This window comes from Drosophila simulans, chromosome 3L (genome assembly GCF_016746395.2).
Source record: "Drosophila simulans strain w501 chromosome 3L, Prin_Dsim_3.1, whole genome shotgun sequence".
In the NCBI taxonomy this organism is placed as follows: domain Eukaryota; kingdom Metazoa; phylum Arthropoda; class Insecta; order Diptera; family Drosophilidae; genus Drosophila; species Drosophila simulans.
In genome coordinates this window covers 13,673,755-13,700,161 of record NC_052522.2, presented here as the reverse complement: position 1 = coordinate 13,700,161, position 26,407 = coordinate 13,673,755, and the positions used below count along the sequence as shown (strand labels likewise).

General features: G+C 39.6%; 3 protein-coding genes across 5 annotated transcripts; all 3 read left to right on the top strand.

Moving 5' to 3' along the window:
* Window positions 1-258: 258 nt before the first annotated feature.
* On the top strand, window positions 259-3,418 carry LOC6737985 (G patch domain-containing protein 1 homolog). Its single transcript, XM_002084764.4, has 3 exons — window positions 259-419; window positions 479-1,873; window positions 1,932-3,418. The coding sequence occupies exons 1-3, from the start codon at window positions 362-364 to the stop codon at window positions 3,323-3,325; spliced, it is 2,847 nt and encodes a 948-aa protein (XP_002084800.1). The 5' UTR covers window positions 259-361; the 3' UTR covers window positions 3,326-3,418.
* Window positions 3,419-3,823: 405 nt separating this feature from the next.
* On the top strand, window positions 3,824-24,821 carry LOC6737984 (ral guanine nucleotide dissociation stimulator-like 1). Of its 3 annotated transcripts, none has more exons than XM_039294379.2 (7): window positions 3,824-4,197; window positions 7,081-7,455; window positions 21,346-21,447; window positions 21,707-22,090; window positions 22,154-22,666; window positions 22,734-22,886; window positions 22,946-24,821. In XM_039294379.2, the coding sequence occupies exons 2-7, from the start codon at window positions 7,429-7,431 to the stop codon at window positions 24,089-24,091; spliced, it is 2,325 nt and encodes a 774-aa protein (XP_039150313.1). In that variant the 5' UTR covers window positions 3,824-4,197; window positions 7,081-7,428; the 3' UTR covers window positions 24,092-24,821. The 3 variants fall into 3 exon arrangements, with proteins under 3 accessions (XP_039150313.1, XP_039150314.1, XP_039150312.1); XM_039294378.2 differs by lacking the exons at window positions 3,824-4,197; window positions 7,081-7,455 and adding exons at window positions 9,146-9,955; window positions 17,508-18,065; XM_039294380.2 differs by lacking the exon at window positions 3,824-4,197 and having other exon boundaries at window positions 6,856-7,455.
* On the top strand, window positions 13,838-15,768 carry LOC120284845. Its single transcript, XM_039294381.2, has 2 exons — window positions 13,838-14,909; window positions 14,969-15,768. The coding sequence occupies exons 1-2, from the start codon at window positions 13,842-13,844 to the stop codon at window positions 14,972-14,974; spliced, it is 1,074 nt and encodes a 357-aa protein (XP_039150315.1). The 5' UTR covers window positions 13,838-13,841; the 3' UTR covers window positions 14,975-15,768.
* Window positions 24,822-26,407: the final 1,586 nt, after the last annotated feature.

Genomic DNA, 26,407 nt, shown 5'->3' with positions numbered 1-26,407 from the left:
TAATATCAAATTAATCAATAATTAAGTAAATTTATTTTACTAATTTAGTTTTTAAACATTACACAGAAGACAAGATTACTTGTCTTGTTACGCCGGCATTAAAAATTTCTTTAATGTAACATTTTTTAAGGTATTACTGTAGTTTTGAATTCAGTAAATTAGCTTATTTCTTGTTCTTATTTTTCTAATAATGGTTCGAGAAACAAAAAACAAATCATATTAAAGTTCTTGTCACAGTTTTCAGCAAAACGTGACCGATAGGCGAACACTCCAGTCAGCTGTTATCTGTAAAGTGGTGTGCACCCACTGGCGCCCAGACCAAACAAATTGTTTTACTAATATATGGAATTTTTAGCACAGAATGGACGAGGAGGAGCATTTACACCGATTTGGAACTCCTCTGCCGGCCTTGCAGAAGGGTGAGTACTGGAATAAATATTTACCAGCTATCCTAACACCATTAAAACCTCTTTTACAGATGTTGTGCCGGCTAAGAAGCCAGTGGCCATCGAGGATCAAATTGTGAGGGACGAAAATGGAAAGCGGAGATTCCATGGAGCCTTCACCGGCGGCTTCAGTGCGGGCTTCTGGAACACGGTTGGCTCACAGGAGGGCTGGACGCCGCAGACCTTTAAAAGCTCGCGGGGCGAGCGGGCTTCGTCGAAGGCTCAGCTGAAACCGGAAGACTTTATGGACCAGGAGGATCTGGGCGAGTTTGGCATCGCACCGCAAGGCATTCGCACGCGCGATGAGTTCGCCAATGAGGACGAGCAGCAGCAACGTTCTGGCCAGAGGCGCCGCAAGCTAATGCAGCCTGAGTTGGGTGTCGGGGCCATACCAGGTCTTCCAGTGCTGGAGCAACTTCTACGACCGGTTCGAGATAAGGTGGCCGTACGAATACTTAAAAGCATGGGCTGGAAACCCGGCCAAGGAGTGGGTCCGCGGCAAACTCGAAAGGAGAAGCGCCAAGCTACGGCCAGAAATTCCAAGGAGCAGTATCTTTTGGAACACTACGGCGCGGAGGGATTACCATCTCATAAAGAGACAAAGGGAGATGAAGATAGCAATACAGAGGACGAAGACGATGAAGATATTACGTTTGCTCCGGACGACTACGAGCCGATCTTTTACACCCCCAAGGAGAATCGCTTTGGCATGAGCTACTCCGGTCTCAACCGCGATCCCATTCTGTCCAAATCGTCTTCTTCTGCCAAGCCTATGCAACACATCAATCTCTTTGGTGAGATGGAGGCGCAGGCTAACAAAAAGCAACTATCCATACGAGGTCAAGCCTTCGGAGTGGGAGCCTTTGAGGAAGAGGACGAGGATATATATGCCCGCGATGATATGACCCGCTACGATTTCTCGCTCGCGGACAAGAAACCCAAGCAAAAAAAGCAGCAACATGTTCAACAGCGTCATGTCATCGATGGCTTCAGTGAGGAGAACTCGGCGGCAGTGCTGCAGAAGCCTTATGCCATTGATTTACCTAGGGATTTTCAGCCCAGGAATTGGCTGCAGCGACGAAGCCGCTTTGCGCCGATGGACACAGAAAGAGCCAAGAAACTGGAGACAGCCTCAGAGTACAAACGGTCTGGTCTGGGAAGACACGATCTCAATCCGGATCAACGTGCACAGCTCTTAGGCGAGCAGAAAAAAGAGGAAAAGACTGCGGAAGAGCAGCCAAAACGGAATCCCTTTAAGGATAGTGGTAAATCTTTACTGGAACGCATTAATGCCAGAACTGAGGGCTTCACCAAGGGCGGAGTGATCACCGAAAATGGCGAGGAGCAGCAAACTGAACTAGCCAAGGAAGTAAAGGAGGCAAATGCCGCCATACAAGAGAAAGCAGCACTTAAGACGAAGGACTTGCGTAAGCAAAATTGATAGTGCCTAGAAATTATTATATTATAACATTTCAATTATTTCAGCTTCCGCTATGAATTCAAGCGGTTTTAAACCTTTTCTAGCTGATGAAGCTAAGCAGCTGCGATATGAGAAATTCGTATCCTCGAAGCTTACGGATGACAAGGAAGTTACGGAGTTCCTAGCGAGAATGCAACCGGTTACACTATCTCTGTGGGATAGGGAGATGGAGAAGAAGGAGTTTATCCAGGCGGCAAAGATATATCGACCATTAGTTGGCCTTATGAACGACAGGTTCGTTTCGGAAGCCAATGTTCAAGCAGAGAAAGTAAAGGAGCAAGAAAAGCCGCCGGAGGAGCGAAAGATCGTGATGGAGAGGACCAAGACCATGTGGAAACCCACCGCACTGCTGTGCAAGCGGTACAATATAGCCGAACCCTTTGGTGGTGCCATGCTGGAACCGGAAAAGGAACTGAAAGCTAAGGCAAAAATTTCAGTATTTGATTATCTAGAGACATCAGTAAACACTAAAGCAAACTTCGAAACTCCTTCTATTTTTCCCAAGCACATCGAAAAATTGACTCCGAAAGAGGTAGAAAAACCCCCATCCCCACCACCAGCTCCTCCACCAGAAGCTGAAATACAGGATAAACCTAATACAAAAGAAGAGTCGTCTAAGCCTACTTTCGTGCCGAAAACTGCCTTGGAGCAGGCTGTGGATGAATCCCGCAACAAACCCATCTCAGAGAAAGTGGAGCTGTTCAAAAGCATCTTCGAGGACAGCGATGAGGAAGAGACGGAAACATCAGAGGAGGATAAATTAGCTATACTGCAAGAGTCTTTTGGCTTACCTCTAACATCGAACACCTCAGCTGCCGCCCAAAATGTCCTGAGAAACACATCGCCGCCCAGAGGAATCTTTGCTTCCCTATTTAGTCCTAAGAAAAAGGATACTGACAAAGAACCAGCAACGTCCAAGTTTGCTCCCATCGAGGGAAACAAACTGAAAATCGCATACAAACCACCATCGGAGCGACTGAGAAACGATAGGGAGTTGGCAATGGCTGAAGTGGCTCCCGAGGATATTTATGGACCAAAGTTGCCGACAGCACCTCCTCAAAAGCCTGCTGCTCCAGAGATTCAGGCAGAGACGAATATTGACGCCAGACTTCAACAGCTGTGGCAGCAGCACGCGCCTAAAAAGCGCAAAGCTGAAAAGTGGGTGGAAAAGAAATGCATATCCGACAGCGAAGACAGCGATGCTAGTTCTAGCGACGCAACCTCATCCTCCGATTCTACTGCTGGCAAGGACAAGAGATCCAAACTCAGTAAGCCCACGAAGTCGCACAAGAGCTCCAGCTCGAAAAAGTCCAAGAAATCGAAGCTGAAGTACAAGAAAAAATCGAAAAAGAGCGAAAAATCCAAGCACAAGGCCAAGAAGAAGAAGAGCAAACACTGACTGTAAATAGTAGTAGTAAATAAAATGATTTGGCTTTCTCTCTATTTTAAAGTCAATCACTTAATGGTTAATTAAACATTGGGCTCGGTCAAATTGAATTGTTTTTTTTTTTACAACTGTCGCTATTACCAAACAGTTTACAGTTTGATGTTTAAGGTGTGAATGATCCAAACATAAGTTTTTATAAGTCTTAAGATCTTTTCATCTTTGTTTAAATAGTTGTTAACCCGGAACTGTTACTCTGTATAGTTTCCAATATCAATTGGAATTGGGATCGGAACTCTATGGTGTCAAAGAGATTCTTCAATGCTACGATATTCGCTGGATCTTTTTACCATGGGGCTCTATGGCGTGGTTCACCCAGGTAGATCGTTTGGTCAAAAAAATCAGAGCTACCTGGCTCTCCGCTGCAGCCGCCGCTCTCACCAACTGCCTTTGTTAACATCCGCAGAGAGAGAGCGAGAGCGAGAGTGAGGCTCTTGGCCAAAAGACGGGACCAGCTTCAGTTTTGAGTTCGGCGTGTGCTTCGCCAGGTGCTCTCAGCTCAGTCGCAAACTACGTGTAACCAAAGATAGACGAGTCCGAGTTCGGATCCCAGTAGTCCAAAAAACCGCGGCAACAACAATATAGATATAGCCATCATATCGCTAGCGGATTGCGGATGTTGTGGATTGGGGGTCGCGGATGCGGAGCGTGGCTCGTAATGTCTGCCAAAGCGTAACGAAAATTTCCAGTGCTCAAGACAACAACAACAACAACAGCAGTATCATTAATGGCATTTTCTGTTTCGAGTTTGTGTGTGAAAAAAAGTGCACAAAAGTGGCAGCAACAAAAAAATATATATGTAATCAAGCAGCATGAAAATCTAAAAGGTATACAACGAAATCCCTGAATTTTTTGCTTATCGAAAATACCCAATCAAATAATTACAATTAATGGCGCAAATTACACGAAAATATAAATGAAAATATAAAAAATATTAACAAAAGATGCCTGCATATAGTGAAAAAATTGGCATTTACACACCTGCAACATTTGTTTGCTCTCGTGTTTGTGTCTACCTAGACGCTCGCAAGTGTGTGTACATAAAGATATAGCCGCGAGTGTGTGCGCTTGCCGTTGCATAGCTGTAAACCAGTTGCCAATTGCAACGTGTTTTTTGAGCTGTTGGCCCAGGAGATAGTCAACAAAAAAGTTTATAAAATTAACTAGAAAATTGTGAAGTTGTCGGGGAAACACCACCAATGGATGTTAACCAATATTAAAGTAAAGTAAAAGTCTGAAAAGTAACGACCAAAAAATAAATATATACCAAGATCACGAATTAACAATTAAATAGCCAGAAACAAAATAAAAAACAAATTAAAAAAGTAAAACGAATTCATTGCTTGCAAAAATGCCAAATCATTTTATAATAACGGAATTTTCCTCTACCTAAACGGCAAAATAAAGTCTAGAAACATGTCAAATTGATCTGAAGATAAATTGATATCAAAAGCTACCAATTTTTAGAACTGCTTGCGTGTTACCGCCGAAAAACACGTTCGAAACGAGTGTTAAAGTGACAAAGACGAAATCACAGAAATGGTATCGAACAAAAATAGGAAAACAGAACAGCAAAAACTAAGAAATAAAAACGACTTTGGCCTTTTATTTTTGGCTAATAAAGCAATTTGATATCGTAAGGCAAAAAACACTGAGAACTACAACCGAGTGAGATCATGATTGCAATCGCCAGAGGGAGAGCGAATGAGAGTAGCGGAGAAAGAGAGTGGGAGAGAGTTAATTCAGCTTAAGCCAGGCCAAAAATTAAGTGATTGTCGAGTAAATAAGCCACCGATTCAGAATTTCCATATGTCAATAAAGCCCAGCAACAACAATCCAATATAGCCCATATATCACTGGGTCTGGAACATACATAAATATTTTTATATCGTTTATGGATACCCAGCTCAGCTGTGTGGAGGTGTAAGAAACAAAAAGGCGAAACGCGAAATAAAAAACAGCAACCAATTTCGCAAAAAGCTCGCCAAGCTGACAGAACGGCAAAATTGGAAGAGAGTAAAGAGCGAAACGCTGACGTCGAGCAGCTTGTTTTGACTTTTGTTTAAAATTTAAATTGCTAATGAATTGATGATGTCTTCTGGTTCTAAGAACTTACTAGGTGGAAATAGACGTGTATAGGGATATGGCTATAGAGGGAGGAACTTATAATTAAGAGCTTAGCTTGGCATTAAAGCCGCACATGAAAAAAAAAGTTCCTTAAAAAGTGTAACTTTTTTGTTTGTTTGTTTAAGAAACAAGTTTATCCTACGCTTATTAAAAATATATCTATATTTTCTGTACTTTTTTGGGACTCAATAGAAATGAAAAACAATGACCTACGTATTTTTCTCTGTGTAACTCATCTTCTTCTTGTTATTATGGGGCTTTGAGAAGGTTCACTCAGAGCTCAAGGTAATCAAGGTTGATGATTTTTCAAGTTTTGTTTGTGTTTGGCCAAACAGACTTGCCCCTAATGACACTGAAATGCGAGTCTTTAGCTCTATTTGAAAAAGTTATTAAAATTTTAATTGAGCATATTAATATGCGAACCTAATGCACATAATTTTTGAGCCAGTTGGAAATATCCGTTTGAAATTAAATATAAAATGAATAATTAATGCTCATTTGCTCCTTAATGGTTTTTTAAGGTACAAATCTAACCCATGTCTACGATATTCGCTAGATTTAAAGGTTCGTTCTCTCTTTCAAACATGGAAACATTAAACATCTGATCGGTTCGGCGTTCTCTGAATGCGTATCTCTCAGATTTTGTATCTTTCTCCGATTCTCCCTGTGCGTTTGGCAAGCCTCTTAATGTTGACGATATTCTTCTACCTGTTCTTCGTTTGTTTTGTTTTCTTTTCATTGGGCCAGGTATTGTCTGACCAAACATTTTCCGCATTTTTTCATGTACATATGTCTGCGGGAACTATTCAGAACACACACATACATACCAAGTCAGCGATCCAATGCGAACAGGTAGAAGCATAAACTAGCAAAAACAACGGCTCTGCTGAAAAAAACTTTCATTAATGTTTTTGTTTTGCGTTAGCTAAATAATTCGAGTCGAGCCGCTATCTTTCGACCAACTCTTTCCCCGCAGCAAAAAGGGGTAACTGCGATTACGAGTCGTAAAAAAGAAATCCATCATTAGGTGCTGTCAACTCCACAGTTGCTGTCTTTTTTGTAGATTGGCACAGTGGAATTGGCAGAACTTCAGCAGGAGGAGAACGTAGGATATGAGTAATTTCTTTTCCTAATAGATTTTTAAAGTTTATTATAGTGTTTTTTTTTTCGCTTAGTATTATAAAATACCTAAATTTGTTAGGCCCTAAATCATCACAGTTGTAGGCAGCTTTACAATACGAAAATATAGTTTTTGTCGGAACACTCGAAACTCGTCCCACTGTAGCTCCCTAGCGAATATCGTAAATCAGTTGCGCGCCACGTTCAAACCGCATTCTTATTATTCCAGTGGCTTTGCGGGTTAGTTGTTGCTGGGCGTTCGATGGCGCTTGGTCTCCGCGGTCTTGGCTTCTAAGCCTCTGGAATGCCAACTATGTGTGCGCGTTCGGTTGTGGTTCATTTTTTATAACTTCGTTATTTTTTTTAACTTTTATTGACCGTTTCATTTACGGGCTGCTGCTACTGTCGCACTTTCCATTGAGCTGAAATGGTTTTCACCCGAATGCTTTGTCGCTTTCTTGCAGTTTGGTAACGAAATGGAAAAGAAAACTTGAAATTTGTGTCGATCCGATTGCAAGTTTGGTCGCGTATCTTGCAGATACATCCGCCTGGCCGAGTGAATTGCACAACCCAAAAGAAAATAAATAAGTAAACGCGTTACACGTGTCCGCCCAAAGAGTGTGCTTTCGAGTCATTGTTCGTCGTTAGCTGTGCCAAGCCAAAATGCGCGTATCCGACAGATACCAGTCATCATCACTATTATCATCAGCATCTACAACACCACCATCGGAAATTGCATCGCACCAGATTTTGAGCAGCACGCACCTTGAAGTAATTGCAGCATCTGGCCATCGTCAACGCTGCAGACTATAATGAGTCAAAATGTGGCCGACAGTTTGGTGAGTAGCTAACCCATTATCTTGTTCATGTACTCTAGTATATAGCAAGCGTAGAAAGTAACAGGGAAATGCATAGAAAGTCATTTTGAAAGTATCTCGCAGAGCACCGAACTTTGTGTGGAAGCTTTTGGCCGAGGTCTGCTAATTATTTGGTCAAATAGTCGATAGACCAAGTCAATGAAAACATGTTGCAACATTTTGATTAGAGTGGTACCAAAAAATCGAATTAATGAATATATATATATGTATGTATACGTATATCTAAAAAGTTACTGAAACTAAAAATAGAGTATACCACATTATAATTTTTGTGAAATGTATTATCAAGAACGCTTTCTCAAGAGCATTATTTTCGTATGACTAAAGTTTATATATATATTATGACGTTTCATTTTTAAAATATTCCTTCCTATAATTTCTGATAGGGAGAGCAATAATAATTTTAAATAAATTTACTTTAAGTGTAAACCGTATTATTTTGACACCAACATCATCAAGCTCATTGTGGGTCAATCTTTAATTGATCTCTTTTTGTAGCTTTATATAAAATTCGTTATCAGCATCCCCAAGTGCATAACAAATATCAGTGGCTCTTTTATATTGAAACTTGTTGCATTCGCTAATTGATCAATTGACGTGCTTATGGGCTCGAATATTTATCCAATGTCTACAAAGCAACAAACAAAACAACAGACATCGTCGTTTGATTGGCTCTTACGTAAATGCACGTTTTATTAATATTTCTGCTTATTGATTTCCCCGCCAGCTTTCTTTAAATCGTTACCAAATACCAGGCAACACTCAGGTATTCCCATTTCCATAATTATGTCATTCCAGTTCACATGTTTGAACGTTTGGTCAAATGACCGCCTAAAAAGCCAAACAAAACATGGAAGAAAATTATTTAAATTTCCTTGTTGGCATTAATCAAAAATTTGGGGGAAAAAAAATCCTCCAGGTCTTAAAGTTTTAGGAGGTCCATAAATTCCATTGATAAATGTGAAGCGATAATGAAAACAAATGCTATTGTGGGGGTCAGTGTAAGTTGCCCCAAAATATACCAAAAAATACTAAACATTGAGAGAGAGAGGTTGAGAGAGAGTTCTGATTAGAAACAAACAACCCAATCAACTGCTCATCAGAAAAAAACATAAACAGAGCGCGAATGGCCAGAGCAAGTAAGAATTTTTAGTTAGTTCTGATAGGACATTTATATACCGTGTATTTATTTTAAGAAACTTAATTAGCATGTCAACGGTCACTAAGAATGTGTTTTAAAGACATTAGTTTTAAAAGACCAAGTTACAATAGTGCAAAAGAAATTAAAAATATAAGCAATTACCAATTAAATGGTAAATTGACAGTTTATTTTGAAAAAAAAATGTTACCTTAAAAAATGTAAATTGCGAGAATATGTAGTTGTTTTCGTACTTTTTCGTTAAAACTAATATACCTTCACGCAAGGTGTAAAACCATAGTGGGTGCTTTGCTAGAAGTTCCCACGGTCGAAAACTCGAGTACCTGAGAAAATCCAAAGAGAGCACGCAGTTGAGAGAACGGGGATGCTACAGTTACATCCGTCGAGTAAGAACATCCCCCGAAAATGCTTGTGTTCTTAATGGCAGAGAGTGGATCCCCGACAGAGAGAGCGAGTGGGAGAGAGTAAGCGAGAGTTGGATACAGACGATGGGGTTTCGGGCGGTCGTTTGTTCTAAGCGGGCAGAGTTCGTCTTCGACTGTTGTTGGCGGCGGTTGTGTCGCGTGTCTCTCTGCCGAGAGCTTTGTGTGTGTGTCTCGCGCGCGTTTTACGCTCTGCGCCCCCTACGCTCCCCTTTTCCAAGTGGATAAACCCCCGAATGTGAATTTTGTATAATGTTTTTGTAATAACATGGATATCTCATGTTGAGATTTTCAACCAAGCGAATGAAAATGCAAGCGGTATCCCGAAAATCGCCGTTTACGTGTGTGTGAGTGCAGCATTAGCAAAAGGAAAAGAGATAAAAGTGAAAACAAATAAATAGTAGGGAAGGCGTGCTAAAGCACGAGAGCAAAGAGGAGACTGCCAGGCAGACGCATAGACGTAGTGCAACGAACCCTTCTTCGCGGACCAAGGATTCACCACTAACCACTAACCGGAGAACAAATACCAATAATATCAACCCCCCCACCTCTACTGCTCCTGGGTGTGTTTCTCTATGTCCCGTTGACTCATCGTTCCCAGGAAGCTGAACCACGGTATAACGGCCAGAATACAGAAGCCCAGAACAAAAAAAGAGCAGCAGGAATATTGATTTTACTTGCCTTTTACTACTTATACACCACCCCCCCACCACCCATTGAACTGCACTTGGGTGTAAAAATAAAACACCAGAAGCCATTAAAGGAGACGTGTAAATTAAAGCGAACCGACGAGAAGAGGATAACGGATAGGAAAACCCAAGCAGCGCATCCGTGGAAATCTCAGCAACATTTCTCAAGGAACAAAAGCCAATCTCAAATGGTAAAAAAAAAACAGAGCAATCCATCAGGCCGGATTAGAAAGGAGCGCACTTTAGATCTATTGGTTCTTATCCTGCCCTTACAGTGGTCACTCGAACGTTGGATACATTGAAATGTTTTTGTTAACAATATATTTAAAACAAATACATAACATGTTTGCAATTTGCAAATCACCGGTACACCAGATAAGATAAAAACATTGTAGTGCAACCATTGTGAGGGTATGTCAGTTTTAGGTGGTTTGTGCTTTATTACTATTGACCCTCGCCCTTAAATCAACGACATGGATAATTATCGATAATGCGCACCTTTTTTTGTCCGAGAATTTTCAACCCTGAAAACTAGTTGCTGTGTACTTGATCTGGTCTTGTGTGGAGAGGGATCACTGTAGTAGTGTCTTGGTGTCGATTCACAAGGAAATGTCAACAATGATTATGGGCAAAAAGGCAATGGTATGGAAACTTTACGCCTAAGTGGAGTCCAGAAATAAAACACCTTTTTTGGGAGGGAAGGAATAGGAATCGATAAAAGTAGGGAATTTTTTACAAGTTATAAATGAATCATATGGGAACTGCCAAGCTTGGAGAAGCTTTGTTTTGGGAGTCTCGAGAATATATATGTATGCTAATTAAAAAGCATTCAAAATTGCCATACTTATGCTTGGGAACAAAAGTGTAGGGTATTCTTAAGTTATGTATATAATTTGTTTCGAAGATAGAAGAAAACGAATTAAAGTTATGAATTTAAAGGTGAATCAGTTTGAGATCATTTCAGTTGCAGTCCCAGTTATATTTTCGTTTCTTTATCATCCATTTATGCGGAGTGCCCCTCGAAATCATTTATCAGCTCCCATTGTATGCAAAACAAAAGCTCCGCCCCCTTCCTTTCCCCACTGGCGAATGATGGGGGAATGCATAAAAAAAATAATTTACGTGGGGAGCTATGCTCAGTGGCTCAAACTTTAGCTTAGGTTGATATGTTTTTGTATTGTTTGCACATCATCTCGCCTGCTGCCCAACGGATGTGGTTTGATAATAGCCGAAAGAGCGGGACAGCTGCTAGGCAGTAGAGACAGATACATACATATGCACGTAAAATAAAAGTTGAATTCGGATATGAATTATGGTTTTTGAAATTAAAAATTGCAACACGATGTGGCATCGGTTAATATTCGTTATATAGCGCAAAGGAGAGACATTACGCATAAAATATGTAATGATAAGTAATGCCTGTTCTTTAATTTCTCCTGAACACAAATCTTGATGAACCTGTGTCAGTAGGCCGATGCAATTAAATTTGATCATAATTCCCTTAATTTTTTTATGTGCATCGAGGGAGCAGCAAATGTTGTCATGTTGACTGCGTCGGATGCAGTCACATGTAACTGACAGTCAGTCAGAGTCATTTAGCCAGTCAGTCATTTAGTCAGTCAGTCATTCAGGGATGACAGTGGGCAGGGGGAGACTGGTGTTTAGTTTCAGTCGCTTTTTTTCCCTTGGCGTTTTCAATTTTGTTTTGCGTTGTTTTTTTTTGCCGCTGCTTCTGTTGCTGCAATTCACAAAACTCGTGCCAGGGGTCGTCGATTTAAAAATAGAGATTTGTGTCTACAATTGCGGTCAAAATAAATGTCTTTTCATTTTTCAAGACAAACGAAATGTATTGCTTATTTCGGACACCCAATCTATTGCCGCCAGAAACTAGGAAATTCTCAAAAAACTGTTTTTACATCGATACAAATTACAATACTTTTACTTAAAAATCTAATATCTGAAACGGGTTATTCTTTTAAAATCTCAGAGATATTTAAATATTGATATATTTCCTTAGAAGTATTTTCACTTTTAATCTATCAATATTGTGACCTCAGCTGTATGGCTGTTTGTTGATAAATTCACCCCAAATGCAAATGCAGAACCATTGGCCATCCATCCAACTGCTTTGATGTTGCGGTTCGACTCTCCTTTGTTTTGGTTTCTGGCTATTTTTGCGAAGATCTGTAATTGAGAGAAACCCCCCTGGCGGAAAAGCAGAAAACGCCACCCACACGCTTTTCTGGAGGAAAGGTCACCTGCTCTATATATAGACAGATGATGATGATGTGGGCCGACCAATCAGGCGCCCCCTCATACTTGGATGTTATTTCTTTATAATTGGGCGGCTTGTATACACAAACACGAATATGTTTGACAATTGCCCGTCGTCTGGCATTATAATACTATAATATTTCATTACTTAATGAGCCTTATTTCAGCCGCAGTTTTTTTCACGGGCTGGGTATTTTCTGATGAATCATTCGAACTCAAAAGGTAAAATAACAGCCGTATGCAAATCGTCATTTCCTCGCCGAGTCGTGTTCTGTTTCATTCGGTCTCGTTTGGCATTCGCTGTAATAATAATCGTGAATGAAATGAGTGTATTTGAATTCTGGGGCTTGGTACGAATCGAGTGCAATACATATATGTGCATATTGATTAGACGAAGGCATCTCAAAAAAAATGATTTCCATAAGTATGCGCATTGCGAATATTTACAAACACATATATATGTACATATATATACATATATGGGTCTGGGTTGTTTGGCCTGGAGTTTTGAAGGATTTATTCTAATCAGTTCTGGGCTCAAAGTGTAACTTGGAGAAGCCTTCATAAGAAAACATATTTCTTATCGCCAGCAGCACAGTGCTTACTAAATATTACATAATAAATATGCAATATTATGGCTAATCATTACTAAGTTCTGTTAAAGCTTAATTGTTTAGCTGGGAAATTTGGAATTACAAAATTCTCTATTGTTTTCTATCTTTGTAGTATTTTTTTGGAGTATTTAAGCAAATTAAATGCGGCATTTAAAATTAGTCTCACAATTGGTAGTTTTTATTCTAACAGTATTTTAAATACATTTCTTTATTTCTCGAACTTATGATATATAATAGGTTTTTATAGTATAAATTTGCATATGAAAACGGCTCAGTGCACCAAACTAATTCGACCAATAAATTTGTATCCGTAACCCATATGGGCATTATTCATGCTCGACTTTGGAGCTTTGTTCAGATTGCATCTAGTTAATAGTTTCGCCTAAGGGAAGAAAATCCTAGTTCTTCTCCACTGCACTATGGTCCAGAATTCGTTTTTTTTGGCATAAAGTCTAAATTTTTATGTCAATATATCGTCCTCTAGCAATTATTTTCTAATAGAAAATTGATCATATAAATAAAAACCAAAAACAAAATTGACCGAAAGCTTCACTAAATCGTTTTATGAGCTTTTAAAGTTGAAGTTTTAAACAGCTGATTGAGAGAATGCAATTCCCGCCAAATTATTTGTTTACTTTGGCACGTAGTACGATCGTTAATACGCATCCAAAAATTATAGTAAAATATGGAAAATAAATGTCAAGGTATGATGTTTTTAACGTATATATGTAATATATGTGTAGTTGTACTGTTTTTATGTTGTGTGACATCCAATTTATGTGTATTTTAACAGAAAAACCTAACGTGTCCCCTGTGTTTCGTGGAGTATAACTAATTTTCTGACAATTTCTGACAAAAGTTAAAAACGTCAGTTTGTACCTTTAACTATTGTCTTTCACGGTAAAGTAATATCTTTTGCCCATTTTTGCTCGTTTTCTTAAAAATTTGATTTTATATAGGCAAGTTCGAGTTCTCACATAGCGACCTCCTGGACATTTGGAGGCGTAACAATAGACAAATAAGTTATGTTTCAGATTACGTTTATTCCGCAATCAACAACAATAATCAGGAATCGAAAAAGACAGAAGAGGTTGACAAAAAAATATTAAATTTTGAATTATTTATTAAAAAAAAACTGCCCGAGTGTAACAGACAACTAGACCGATTTATTTCCAAACATACCAAGTGGATGGCGTCTAAGATAACAATTGTTGTTAGTGATTTTGAAAACTCCAATATACCCCAGCAAATGGGACGCCGAAACTTATCTTACCAAAATGCAGGAGAAAGATTAAAAAGGAAACTGGCATCGAATCTGGCAAGTGAAAGTGACCACGACACAAGTCTTTTGATTCATGCAGCAACTGTTTCTGCTAGAAAAGAATGCAAGAGGGACGTTGCCTTTGTTCTTAAAGAAACTTTAAAAACACCAGAATTTCCAAGCGAATCGAGGATGCAAATTCAATGCCAAAAACCAACTCCTCTTTCACCAGATGAAGCTCTAGCTTATCTCCTGGAAAACACGCTGACAAAACAGCAATATATAAGCACCAGGCTTTTAAATAAAAGCCATAACAGCGATATATATCCGCCGTATAATGAAGTGATCGAAGCTAAATTACAGTGCCGACCAGAGGGTATAGAAGTAATGGAAAACACTGCTCAAGTGCTATTACAAAATCTCTTGGATCATACAGCGCAAAGATTAATTAAGTTGCAATCTGATGTTTTCAAGGAATTTCCAGATATCTTTAAAATCAAATTAATTTGCAGCTACGGATTTGATGGGACAACTGGTCATAGTGCTTACAAGCAGAAATATGAAACTGAAGCACTTGGCACACCAATTTCTGATCAATCTTTATTTGTAACTTCTGTCATACCCATACAAATTATAGATTCGTTTAATCGGCATATCTGGATAAACAGAGCACCGCAGTCCATTCGATTTTGCAGACCTCTAAAAATTGAGTTGATAAAGGAAACTGCTGTCCACATAATGATGGAAAAAAATCAGTTAGATAATCAAATTAAAAATCTTACGCCATTCACTTATAAATATGATGAAAATCGTGACATAGAAGTTAGCTATGAAATGCACATGACACTTATAGATGGAAAAGTCCTAAACGTATTAACAGACACTAAATCTACTCAATGTTGTCCGATCTGTGGAGTCAGCCCAACACAAATGTTGAAAATTTCAAATTTTAGTTCAGAAACCTTTGTACCAAAAGTAAAGGCTTTACAATTTGGGGTAAGTCCACTACATGCCTGGATCCGTTTTTTTGAATTTGTTTTAAACGTATCATACAGAGCTGAGATAAAAAAGTGGCATATAAAAGGAGAGGACAAGGTTAAAATGAGTATTCGAAAAAAATATATCCAGGAGGAAATGTGGAGAGAAATGGGCCTTCGAGTAAGCATGCCGAAGCAGAATGGCAGCGGCAATAGCAATGATGGTAATACGGCAAGAAGAGCTTTCGCAAGTACCAAATTCTCGTCGATAACCAGCTTTAACGAAAATCTTTTGGAAAAGTTTCACATTATTTTAATAGCAATATCATCCAACTATTTTATAAATTCCGACAAATTTCGTTCTTTTTGCGATATAACTTTTCAATTATATATCCAAACGTATCCATGGTATCCTATGTCACCAACGATCCATAAAGTACTGGTCCACGGATATCAAATCAATAATTCGGCGTTGGTTCCACTTGGATGCCTAGGCGAAAATGCGAGTGAAGCCCGGAATAAACTTTACAAAAGGGACCGATTATCACATGCAAGGAAAAATAGTCGGATCAATACGATGAGCGATATTTTCCACAGAGCTATTGATTCCTCGGACCCACTATTGTCAACAATATGTTTAAAAGAAAGAGAGAGAAAAAATAGGAAAAAACCACTTCCGAAGGCAGTAATAAGTCTTTTGGAAATACAGTCTAGTCTTAAACCTGATCCATCACACAAAATATTGGACTCAAATTCTGATTCTGATTCGAGTTCAGATTCGGAAAATTATAATGTTGAGCTAGAAGAAGAAGAGGGCGATTATTTTTAAAACAATAATGTACACACTTTTATTTAACAAAAAAAAAAAAAAAATGAAATTTCGTACCAGTAGTTAATATGGGAGGCAAGAGAGGGCGTGGTCGCACAGACTTCAAATTTTGTGTGCAAACTATTTGTGGTTTAACAACAAAATGTACAAAGTTTCAAGTCTGTAGCTCAATTTTTAGACTTTATGCCAAAAAAATCGAATTCTGGACCACAGTGCACTGAATGACGCATGCCCGGCGTACGTGCCTCAATTATCTGTCGGCATTTGAATATATTTGGAGTAGTTGATTGTGCTCGATTTAATTTTCGTGATGCGTATTTGATTGTTTGGTCTTCGATGCATTTCACGCTTATTTAATTTCAAGGCATCATATATGTATACTTTGTTGCTCTGGCCACGCGAGGCACGTTCCAGATTCGGGACCTCTGGACCCGACCTTTTTCCCCTTGCCTCACGCACGACCACTCCGCTGACCCCTCTTGAATAATTTGTTTTTGTCTTTTCTTAGCCAAGATAGAGTGGCTTAAAGACCTACCGACCAAATGACATTTCTCTTCGCACGAATTTGGCCAGAAACAAGTTATGTAATTGGCAATGTAGCCGGTACGGCCTGTAATTGAGCAAAACTGCAAAATGGTCGGTGTTGGCCTAAATTTATGGCTAAACTCTACATGAAATGGGCTGGGCCAGTTCATCTCTGGCGAGGTAAAAACCATAAAACCGATGGAGAAAAGGAAAGCGCAACGCAGTTTCCACACCGCAGACATGAAAATATTTATCTAGGCAAATATTGTGGAGCTTTCTTTGGAATTGAACGAAGCGGAAATGCTCTTCAAGAAAAGATAATAATTAAACAAGCATTCTTATAAGCAAAAATATATAAAATGTATTGAAAATATTATTTTTTCCTATTTTTAATGAGCGAATATTCAAGTTTAACCCATCATTCGGACATAAGATGCAGCTAATAATAATATTATTATTTGCGGAAGATAGCAAATTATTGAATATGATTAGAAGACTTTTGTATTGAACTTGATTTTTTTGAAATTCCTGTTTATTGTTCGAAACTTTTCCTGTTCCTTTGCTAGAGTATTTTCGGATGAATATATTTCCTTAGCGAAACCTGTGCGCAGCTGTCAATAGGCGTGAAATACTATGGCCCGAAAACAACGAAAACAAACTAGTTGGCTGTAATAACTTCCTGGTAAAAGTTGAACACATCCCGATTGGGAGGCCGGAATCGTCGTACTTGGGATGTTGTTTACGATTATAGGCCGGGATGAACAACGCGCCTAACACAATATGAAATGGTTAAACAAAGATTGCCTGTAAATCTGCCCCAGGGGATAGGGGATGCGCGGGGCAAAGACTTCCCATTAACCAAATATGGTGCGGATGAGTGAGTAGTGAGCGCCACTTGAAGTACAAAGTCGCTTGTCAAAGATACACTTTTCGTTTGTGTGTTTGTTTGGTGTATTGTTTTTTGTCTATTTTTGGGTATTTTTGTAGTTTTTTTTTGGGGTGAATAGCTCATAAACATCAAACAGCTGAACAATCCACTCGATTGTGGTCGTGTGTGCCTTTGGAGTCAAATCGTAGCCAAGGTCAGGGGCTCTGTGAACGAACTGAGAAGACAGCTCAAGTTGGTTGAGGGACGCAGTCAATCACTGAACCACAGCCCGAGACCAAGATCAAGTACAAAGCAAACTCTTCAGAGTTTAACACCCTTCGCAAAATAATAATAAAAAATGAAATCCAACCAAACCCAACAACTTAAATCTACAGAATTTCACAAGTCGCGCCAACTGCAAATGCCCGCATAGCCAAAAGCACCAGCAGAAGCCCGCTCTGATCAAGAGTCACACCTGCGCCTATCAGCTGCAGGATCTGACAGGATATAATCGCGCCCTGATGCCACCGCTGGATAACACGGACTTTAGCAATGCCTGGCGGCAGGTGAACAACAACACCACCAGCCAATCCTGCGCCTACCACCAGCAGCGGCAGCAGCAGCAGCAGGATGCAAAGGATTCCAAGAGGCACTACCACCATCACACCTGTCCACGACAGCGGAAAAAGTCCATGACCCCGGTGGAGCCAACTCACTTGTGTCAAAAGCACCAGGAAGCCAAGCAGCGGCGATCCAGATCCGCATCTGCCAAGCCGCGAAGGAACAGCTCGTATCACTCCTATGATGACCTGGATGTCTCATCCGCGGTTCTCAATGCGGAGCGAAAGGTGGTGGCCAGTTTGAAGTATCTATGCGCCTGCACGGGAGCCACTTTAAGGAATCTCTCCAAGAAAACCAAGGATCTGCATGCCAAAAACTATACATACACAAAGGTAAATGGGGCATAGTATCTGATAGTTGCTAATTGAATTTTCAGTGATCTTTTGTTAAGTTAATAATATCTAAAAAGTTGAATTCTTTAAAAATAGTATATAGTATATTTATATAGTATATACAAATGAATTGAGCTTAATCAATCTAAAATTAGTTGGCACATTAAATTTAAAAGGTATGGAGTGATAATTCAAATATACTTTTTTGTTCATGCCATTTTTGAATCATGTTTTGCTTCTCTTTGTCTGTATTTAGTATGAGACAGTCGTTGAGTTGCAGATACCTGAGTCACATCCGGCTTAATTATGTTTACTCAATTGATTGCCTAATTGACACTAATTAATTGCTCGAGTTGCATGCAAGAATTTAAGGCGCCGAGCTGAGGCAATAGACAAATAATTGAAACGAAATTGTCGTGGCAATTGTTAATTTGCTAGTTCTCAAAATAATAGACATCTCGGAGTGTGGTTTAGAAACTACTCTGGTTGCAACTTAATTAAATTAGTTTAAATACATAGCCAAAGTGTCTGATAGCACGACAAATCATTTGGTTGTATACGAACTTGAACTTAGTGATAATAATAGATTAGTGAAATTCACAGGCGGAAGTGAATGAATGAAATTGTCACCCAGCAACATTTAATCGTATTTTCAGTAAAACATAGTCTATCTTAGTTAAGTGTTTGAATTGAATATGCTGATGGACCAAAATAATTGGTAGTATTGAGTCAAATTCTCAGCTTGCAGGCAATAAATCAATGCCCATTATAATTTGATTTACTACCAAATAAATGGCTTTAAATCATTTTCAAGCAGCAGTACTAGTATTTCCTACACTTTTGACGCAAATGTGGAATTGAACTGGGCTGCCATAATGCGTCATTAATTAAACAGCCAAATGAAAACGGCGCGTATAAGGCATCCACAGCAAAAAACGCCAAATAAATAACAAATAAATTAAATAAATACGTATACGCTACATGCTTGTACATATGTTTGTATTTATGTACATATGTATCTGTTTTCCACAATGCGAATCAAGAACAGCGGCCAAAGTTTTTGGCAGATGCCGCTAAGAAAAAGTCGCTGATCGCGAATCGGAATTGATTAAACGTTGCCTTCACATTGTATATGTACATATGTATGTACATATGCTTAATGAATTTGGGAAGGGGAAGTGTGTGTAAATCAGCCAGCCGAAAAATAAAACAGAAAGCAGCAATTAAGCAACAATTAGATAAAAACAATTGCAATTTTGTTTCTTATTTTATGTACAGCATTTTCACCAGGAAGCTCTAGTCAAACATCATTTTTCCCAGCTATTGAAAAGCGTACTTACTACATGATTTGCTTAATGCAAATGGATAGATAGATTAAGTTTAAATGCCCTTACATTGCCACATCGTGTCTTATATTTTTTGCAAGGCCATTTGGAAATGTTTCAGCTGTTTCCAGATCCATCTCAGCGCAACACACAACATCTTATGCACAATTACACAAAACATCAACAATTTTCCCCCCACTTAACGCCTTGGGCCTGAAGAAGTGTGTACTCATTTTGTAGAGTTCCATGTTTTTACGAAATATTAAAGTACTTCAATTAAAATTTACGAAATGCTGGCTGCCTGGCTAAAGTGAACTAAACATTTGAGCAAATTGCTTCGCCTTTGTTTTCGTGTAATCAAAGCGCATGCGGGCAATTAATTGGATCAACACGAGATTCGTGTCTGTCTAGGATGGATGGATGGATGTATGGATGGATGACCCCTTGGGTCTGCCCGTGTGTGGAGCCCCCTGTTCCGCCCCCCTGTTCCGTCAAATCATGTTTATGTTTTTGCATTCCAATTCGGATTCTCGTTTGGGGTCAGCTAGCTGGATGTTGTTGCTGTTGTCGCATTGCAGAGAGAAAAAATAGGGAATATGTAGCATATTATCCTTACCTTCGTAAGGAATAAAATTGTATAAAGTATAATATAATAATAATATAAATTAAGGATTAATTAGATATAATACTATTAATTGAAAGAAAGCAGGTTTAGAATTCTATGGCAGTAAGATAAAAGTATCTGTCAGTTTGTTTAGTAACTATCTTCCATATCTGAACATTAAAGGACACAAAAGGACTTGGCTGAGAAACTTTCACATTTTTTTTCTCTGTGCAGGAAAATCTTTGTATAGTGACTTGTGTTAATCCACGGCTTTGTTGTAACTTTTGTTGCTGTTTATTATTGGGGGCGCCACCACTCACAGCCGAACTTTGCGTGCTCGTTTATTCATTCAGTTCTCGTTTAATGCTTTTTCACGCTTTTGGCATTGCTGCGAGTAAATTTCAATTTAAATACTTATGCACTCATTTATGTGGGCCCGTCTTCTGCGTGTGGTATTTACATAGTTTTTACATAAACACAAAAGCTATTTTGTAATTAGAATTTTAATGCTTCGACGTTGATTAAGCGAAAATATGTTGGGCATTTTCCGGAGGCATAGGGCCTTGGGAAATAAGTGGTATAAATACGTGAAAAAATGCGTGTGAAACTTATGGAAAAGACAAATTTTTATTGTCTACAAACTTCAATGAGCAATTTATAGCTGAAATTTGAAATTGCGCAATTTTTGCTTAGATTTTTATAAATTCCTTGTTTCTTTTCCAATTAGGCGAAACAAATTTAAAAATTTCCCATTTTCAACTCTTTCGAAACACATTTAGTTTTGCTCTATCCAACAAATTAGCAAAGAATTTATGTATCAATTAAAATACCACGACCAGACATGAACAAATGTTGTTTGGGCCTTAAACATTGCCAAAGATGCCACACGAAACGGAAATGGACATGGAAATGCCAGCCAGACAACCGAGTTTCCACAAAAACAAATATTTTTCCCATTCAAAACAATGTGCAAAAATCCAGTGGCTTAATGTTTATATTGGGAATATTTAAAAATTGTTGAACTCTTGTATTAAGGGGAAATAAATTAAAAATACGTCGGATACTGAAGCTATATTTAGACGAATGATACACTTGATCGGCTATAAATAAGCCGTGATCTTTGACTTTGACATAGATTTAAGAAATCATTTGATTATATATTTATTAAATACATCGAACGTTGAAGATCTATATATATAATTTCCTCACCAGATAGAAAAATGTAAAGCCAATTTTGACGCTGTCAAAACAAAGTTTCCACACAGAGTTCACGCTTTAAGCACTTAAGCCGAAATAAAAAACAATCTCTGCCAGCAAGACTAATCCACTTTCCTTTTTCATTACCTTGCAGCCCACGTGGCGCCTTTGGGGCGAAGAGCACGAGAAGAATGCAATTTTCACCGTTTACCTGAAGAAAGTGCGATACCACCGACCGACGCCCACAGCCAGCAATGTGAGTAATCCCCAATATCAATTACCTGGACGGCTAAAACGGCTGGCAGCTCAATTTGAAGATAGAAATATCGTATCTTTAGCTAAAACGTCAACAAAACTCTTAAGTAAATTGCAATTAGATAGAAACTGTGGGGGAAATGTATGATGAAATAATTGAATACACCCGAAAAGATTTTGTATCTCGAATCTAACAAATCTTCAAATCTATAAAAATACATATATTTACCACTAATTGATTGTTTTTTCATTTTTTATAGGACTCAGATGATGAGATTTCCCATCTGGAGTGGGAGACTGTACGAGTGCGTTTCGTAAAGGCGGCTACATTGGCTCGATTGGTGGAGGCGTTAGCCACCGACGACGGGGAGCTGGAGTCCACCTTCATCAACGTGTTCCTATCCACCTATCGCACCTTCTCCACGCCCAAGCAGGTGCTCAGTCTGCTGACGCAGCGGTACGATGCTCTGCATGAGAAGCACCTGGAGGAGTTGGAACAGGCTCAGCAAAATGGACAGGTCATGGATCCCGCCTACGATCCCCACGCCTCCATTCACGAACAGCACAAGAAAACCCTAGTCTCAGCGCTGCACGTCTGGCTGGATGGATTCCCGGAGGATTGGCACGAGGATAACCTGCAACAGGTAAGGAAATAGTGTGCCAAATTGCAAAATTCATATTTATTGATCAAATATGTTTATACACAGATCTTGGCTTTTGCCACCAAGCGGCTGAAACGATCCGATCTGCACATCAAGGTGCTGAATCGTCTGGAGCGGCTCATTAAACAGTCTCTCTATGGAAATGGAGGAGGAAGCGGTGGCTCGGACAACAATGGTCATTCCTGGCTATCCGCAGCGCGCTCACAACAGATGCAGCAGTTCATGATTCCCACTCACTATGGCTCTTCGTATGACCTCACGGATCAGTTCAACGGCATGTACCTCTCGCCAATGGGACACGGGCCCATCTATCGTGGACCTACCCACTTTCTGCAGGCATTCCGTTTCCCGCACGTGCCCGTCCGGCATTTTGCTGAGCAGTTGACCCGTATGGATACGGAACTCTTTAAGCGACTGATTCCCCACCAGTGCCTCGGACACACGTGGGCACGACGTGATAGTGGAGGATCCGAGACTGTGGTGGCCACCATCAACCAGTTTAATGCGGTGCTCTTCCGGGTGGTGTCCAGTATCCTGATCGATCGCCTGAAACCTCAGGTGGGTGTCTCTTTTTATACAAAATCCTCTGCGGTCTAAAGTATTAATTACCGATTTTAATTACCAGGAGCGCGCTCTAAACATTTCACGATGGATTGATATTGCCCAGGAGTTGCGCATGCTCAAAAACTTTAGTTCGCTCAAAGCCATCATTTCGGCTCTAAACTCCAATTCCATATACCGCCTCTCCAAAATCTGGGAAGTGCTGCCTAAAGAAAGGGTAAGTTGTGTTATCATTCACGTTCTTAGTTTGTAGATTAATTATGCTTTTGCTCATAGATGGAAGTCTTTACGGAGCTGGCGAATATTTGCTCGGAGGATAACAATGCTTGGACTCTGCGGGAAGTTTTGAAACGAGAAGGAACGGCCAAAAATCCAGATCCAGGCAGTGATCAGAGCGATAGGCATCTGCAGAAGCTTATTCTGAATTTGGGAACACAAACATCGCATGGAACGATACCCTATCTGGGTACATTCCTTACCGACCTGACCATGATCCATACGGCCAATCCGGACTACCTCACCGAGAATAAGCTCATAAACTTCGATAAGAAGCGCAAGGAGTTCGAGGTTTTGGCCCAGATCAAGTTACTTCAGGGAGCAGCTAACACATATAATCTCCAGGCCGATGCCCTCTTTGATCATTGGTTCAACTCCATGCCAGTGTTTGATGAGCGAGAGGCCTTTGAGCTGAGTTGTCGACTGGAACCACCACCGCCGGCGCCACGGAAATCGGTGGTCAGCACTAACACCTCTTTAACAAACACGACCGCCTCATCGACGGCTTCTATTATGGGCCACCGCAAGACTGACTCCATACACTCGAATTCGAGCAGCGGAGCGGGATCACAGTTCTACTGCGAACTAAACAGTAGTACCAGCTCCAGACATAACTCCTTGGATCGGGATGTCCACCATCAGCACGCCTCCTTGATGTCCGCCTCGAGTAGTGTATCCAATCTGTCGTTGGATTCCAGTAACTCTGGCGGTAGGCAGTCCGGCAAGCTGACCCACTCTCAGTCCATGGGAAATGGTCTGAAATCTCACGGAAATGGCACTACGAATGGTGGATCTCCCCATATCAATGCTCAGTTGGTGCAACCATCAAGTGGAACCCCTCAGTCTGCTCCCGATTTCTATATCATTCGGGTGACCTACGAAACGGACAACATCGAGCTGGACGGGATTGTGCTGTACAAGAGTATTATGCTGGGAAATAACGAGCGCACGCCGCAGGTTATCCGAAATGCGATGCTTAAATTGGGTCTGGAGGATGATCCGGATAGATTTACTTTGGCGCAGGTCCTACCCGACAAGGAACTGGTGATGCCGAAGAATGCGAATGTCTACTATGCGGTTAACACGAACTACAACCTCAACTTCATCCTAAGACCGCGAAAGGAAGAGGGTGTGGCAGGAAGCTAGTCCACAGCCGTGCCTCTGTCCCAATTGTGGTGTCTGGGATACGAGGGCGAGGAGTGAGGATTAAGGATTATACATTGGGGGGAAATTGTAAATAGCTAGAGCTTGACTCGCCCATGACAAAACTGGATAAACCAATTTCTATTTAGGTTCGTAATTCGTTTACGTTATTTATTGAAAAGTGCAAGGATGGTAGAAGAAATGAAATCGATTAGTGCGATTACCGATTATTTCGATTGATGTCTATTATTTCAGAAGCTGTCAATTATCACTTAGCCAACTTTGTAATCTCTCATTTTTCGCAGGCCTTGAGTTGTATATGATTAAAAGCCCAATCCAAAACATATATTATACAGAGACTCTACTGGAATATTTGCTGATATTTACAAACACACATATACATTAAGTATATTTACTTATATACAACCATTGATATTCTAAATGTGGTACAATAATTTTGAATCTTGAAACGGATATTGAGTTGGTTTAAGGATTCTCATTGTCTGTACTTAACTTTGAGGTCTTTAAAACACACACAACAAAGAATATTTGTATAGATGATTTTACCCACAGTACGTGTATTATAAATACCAATTTAAATATAAGTACTATATGTAACATTTTTCGAGTGGAGTGCACAACAACAAATAATGTTTTATCGATAACTTTAGCCGTCTAAGATGCCGTATTTCAGATTGTCTAAGTTGTCTACATTGAAAATTAATGAGAGAATGAAACAATTATACACTTACGGTATACACTAGGAATCTGCTTTGATTTATACATATTAAATATGATTAATATTTAACTAAAAATTTAAGTTAACGAAAGAGAAGAAGGAAAACAAAAGAATATTGTAAATATAAAAGTGAAAATCGATAATTTGTGTTCTTCTGAAAAATAAATTGTACCAAAAGAATAAACACTGCGACTTGTGTTTTTGCAATAAGGATACCTTCCAAAGTAAGTAAAGTAGCGGCTGCATGTTAAAGTTTAAAGTATTCATTTCCTAAAGATTAATTTTATCATCCTTTTATGTTTTTTTTGAGCGACAAACAAATTGATGTTTTTCTTAGACACCTTGCTAGAATCACATCATCGATATATTCCGATTATCATGTCATCCCATCTTTGTCAGCAAATTTGTCATTCCATTTAAGGTATTAGTAATCCAACAAAACTGATTTTCAACTTTGATTAGTCCGGGGCTTGGCTATGTGAAAACTTAACCCCCGAGTCGACTGAAAAAGTTAACCCATTTCGATGTGAAAAGCGAAGAAGGACGAAAAGCGGAAAAATCTGATTATCAAGCAGCCGATGCCAAGAGAACTTGGCCAAGGCTTCAAACCAAATCAGCATCCACAAGGCTAAAGGAAGGGGTTAGAAGAAAGGACCAAGTTAGCGGGTCAAAACATCTCATTACATTTGCAGGCTGAAACACACACACACACTAACACAGCGAGGAGATGAAGGCAGTAAAACCGAAATAAATTACTTTTTTGGCTTTTAACAACTTTTGGTCGTCGGAAACGAAAACAAGTTGCACCTTCAAATGGGGTGGTGACCCGCCCCAAACTTTCGCTGAAAACAAATTTCGTTTTTCTTACCCCTTTTCCGGCGCGTATAATTTTTGGGCCGAGACAAACTTTAATTAGATCACTTTAATGACAAAAAATAAATAATCTCGTTCCGCAATAATAAAACCCACAGAGGCAAACAAATTGAGGATGTAAGGGCAAGGGGGCGTGGCAGGACATCGGGACTAACTTGAAAAGCTCTCGAAAAACAAACTTTCTCAAACTAGTCGGTGAAAATCCGCATCAAGCATCAAATGGAAATGGAAATAAGTTGACTTGACTTGACGTTGAGGCTGCTCAAAAGGGCTGAAAAGTGGGTGGTGACATCTAAGTGGAGTGCTGCCAAAAGGGGGCGTGGCGGTGAGCAGGAGGTGAACATAGTGAAAGCTCCGGGGTTAACAATGACGTCATCGTTGTGCAAGTCATGAGCACGCAAAGAAAATCATAAACAAATCGGTTGTACAATACCCACTACTTAGGTTAAGCCATGATTTAAATTAAATTTTAAGAAAGCAACGCACAGAATCTTAAAACAATTTCATTAAATATAAATAAAAATTGCTTATTTTTTTTTAATTTATGGTTTCAAATCTGATAGATCTATTATAGATTTAGAATGATAGTCGATATTAGTAATAATTGAACAAAACTACATACATTAATAACGCATGAGGGAACCTGGGTATGCTTGTATTTTTCTCAGTGCAACGGAAGCAAACCAGTGAGGGTGGGGGATAGTGAA

What these genes read in the sequence shown, in the direction of transcription:
- LOC6737985 (XM_002084764.4), top strand. Translation starts at nt 362, where the DNA reads ATGGACGAGGAGGAGCATTTACACCGATTTGGAACTCCTCTGCCGGCC. An exon ending in TCTGCCGGCCTTGCAGAAGG is followed by an intron (nt 420 to 478) that starts GTGAGTACTGGA and finishes CCTCTTTTACAG; the next exon opens with ATGTTGTGCCGGCTAAGAAG. An exon ending in ACTTAAGACGAAGGACTTGC is followed by an intron (nt 1,874 to 1,931) that starts GTAAGCAAAATT and finishes CAATTATTTCAG; the next exon opens with CTTCCGCTATGAATTCAAGC.
- LOC6737984 (XM_039294378.2), top strand. An exon ending in ACGAGGATAACCTGCAACAG is followed by an intron (nt 22,091 to 22,153) that starts GTAAGGAAATAG and finishes GTTTATACACAG; the next exon opens with ATCTTGGCTTTTGCCACCAA. An exon ending in TCGATCGCCTGAAACCTCAG is followed by an intron (nt 22,667 to 22,733) that starts GTGGGTGTCTCT and finishes TTTAATTACCAG; the next exon opens with GAGCGCGCTCTAAACATTTC.
- LOC120284845 (XM_039294381.2), top strand. Translation starts at nt 13,842, where the DNA reads ATGGCGTCTAAGATAACAATTGTTGTTAGTGATTTTGAAAACTCCAAT.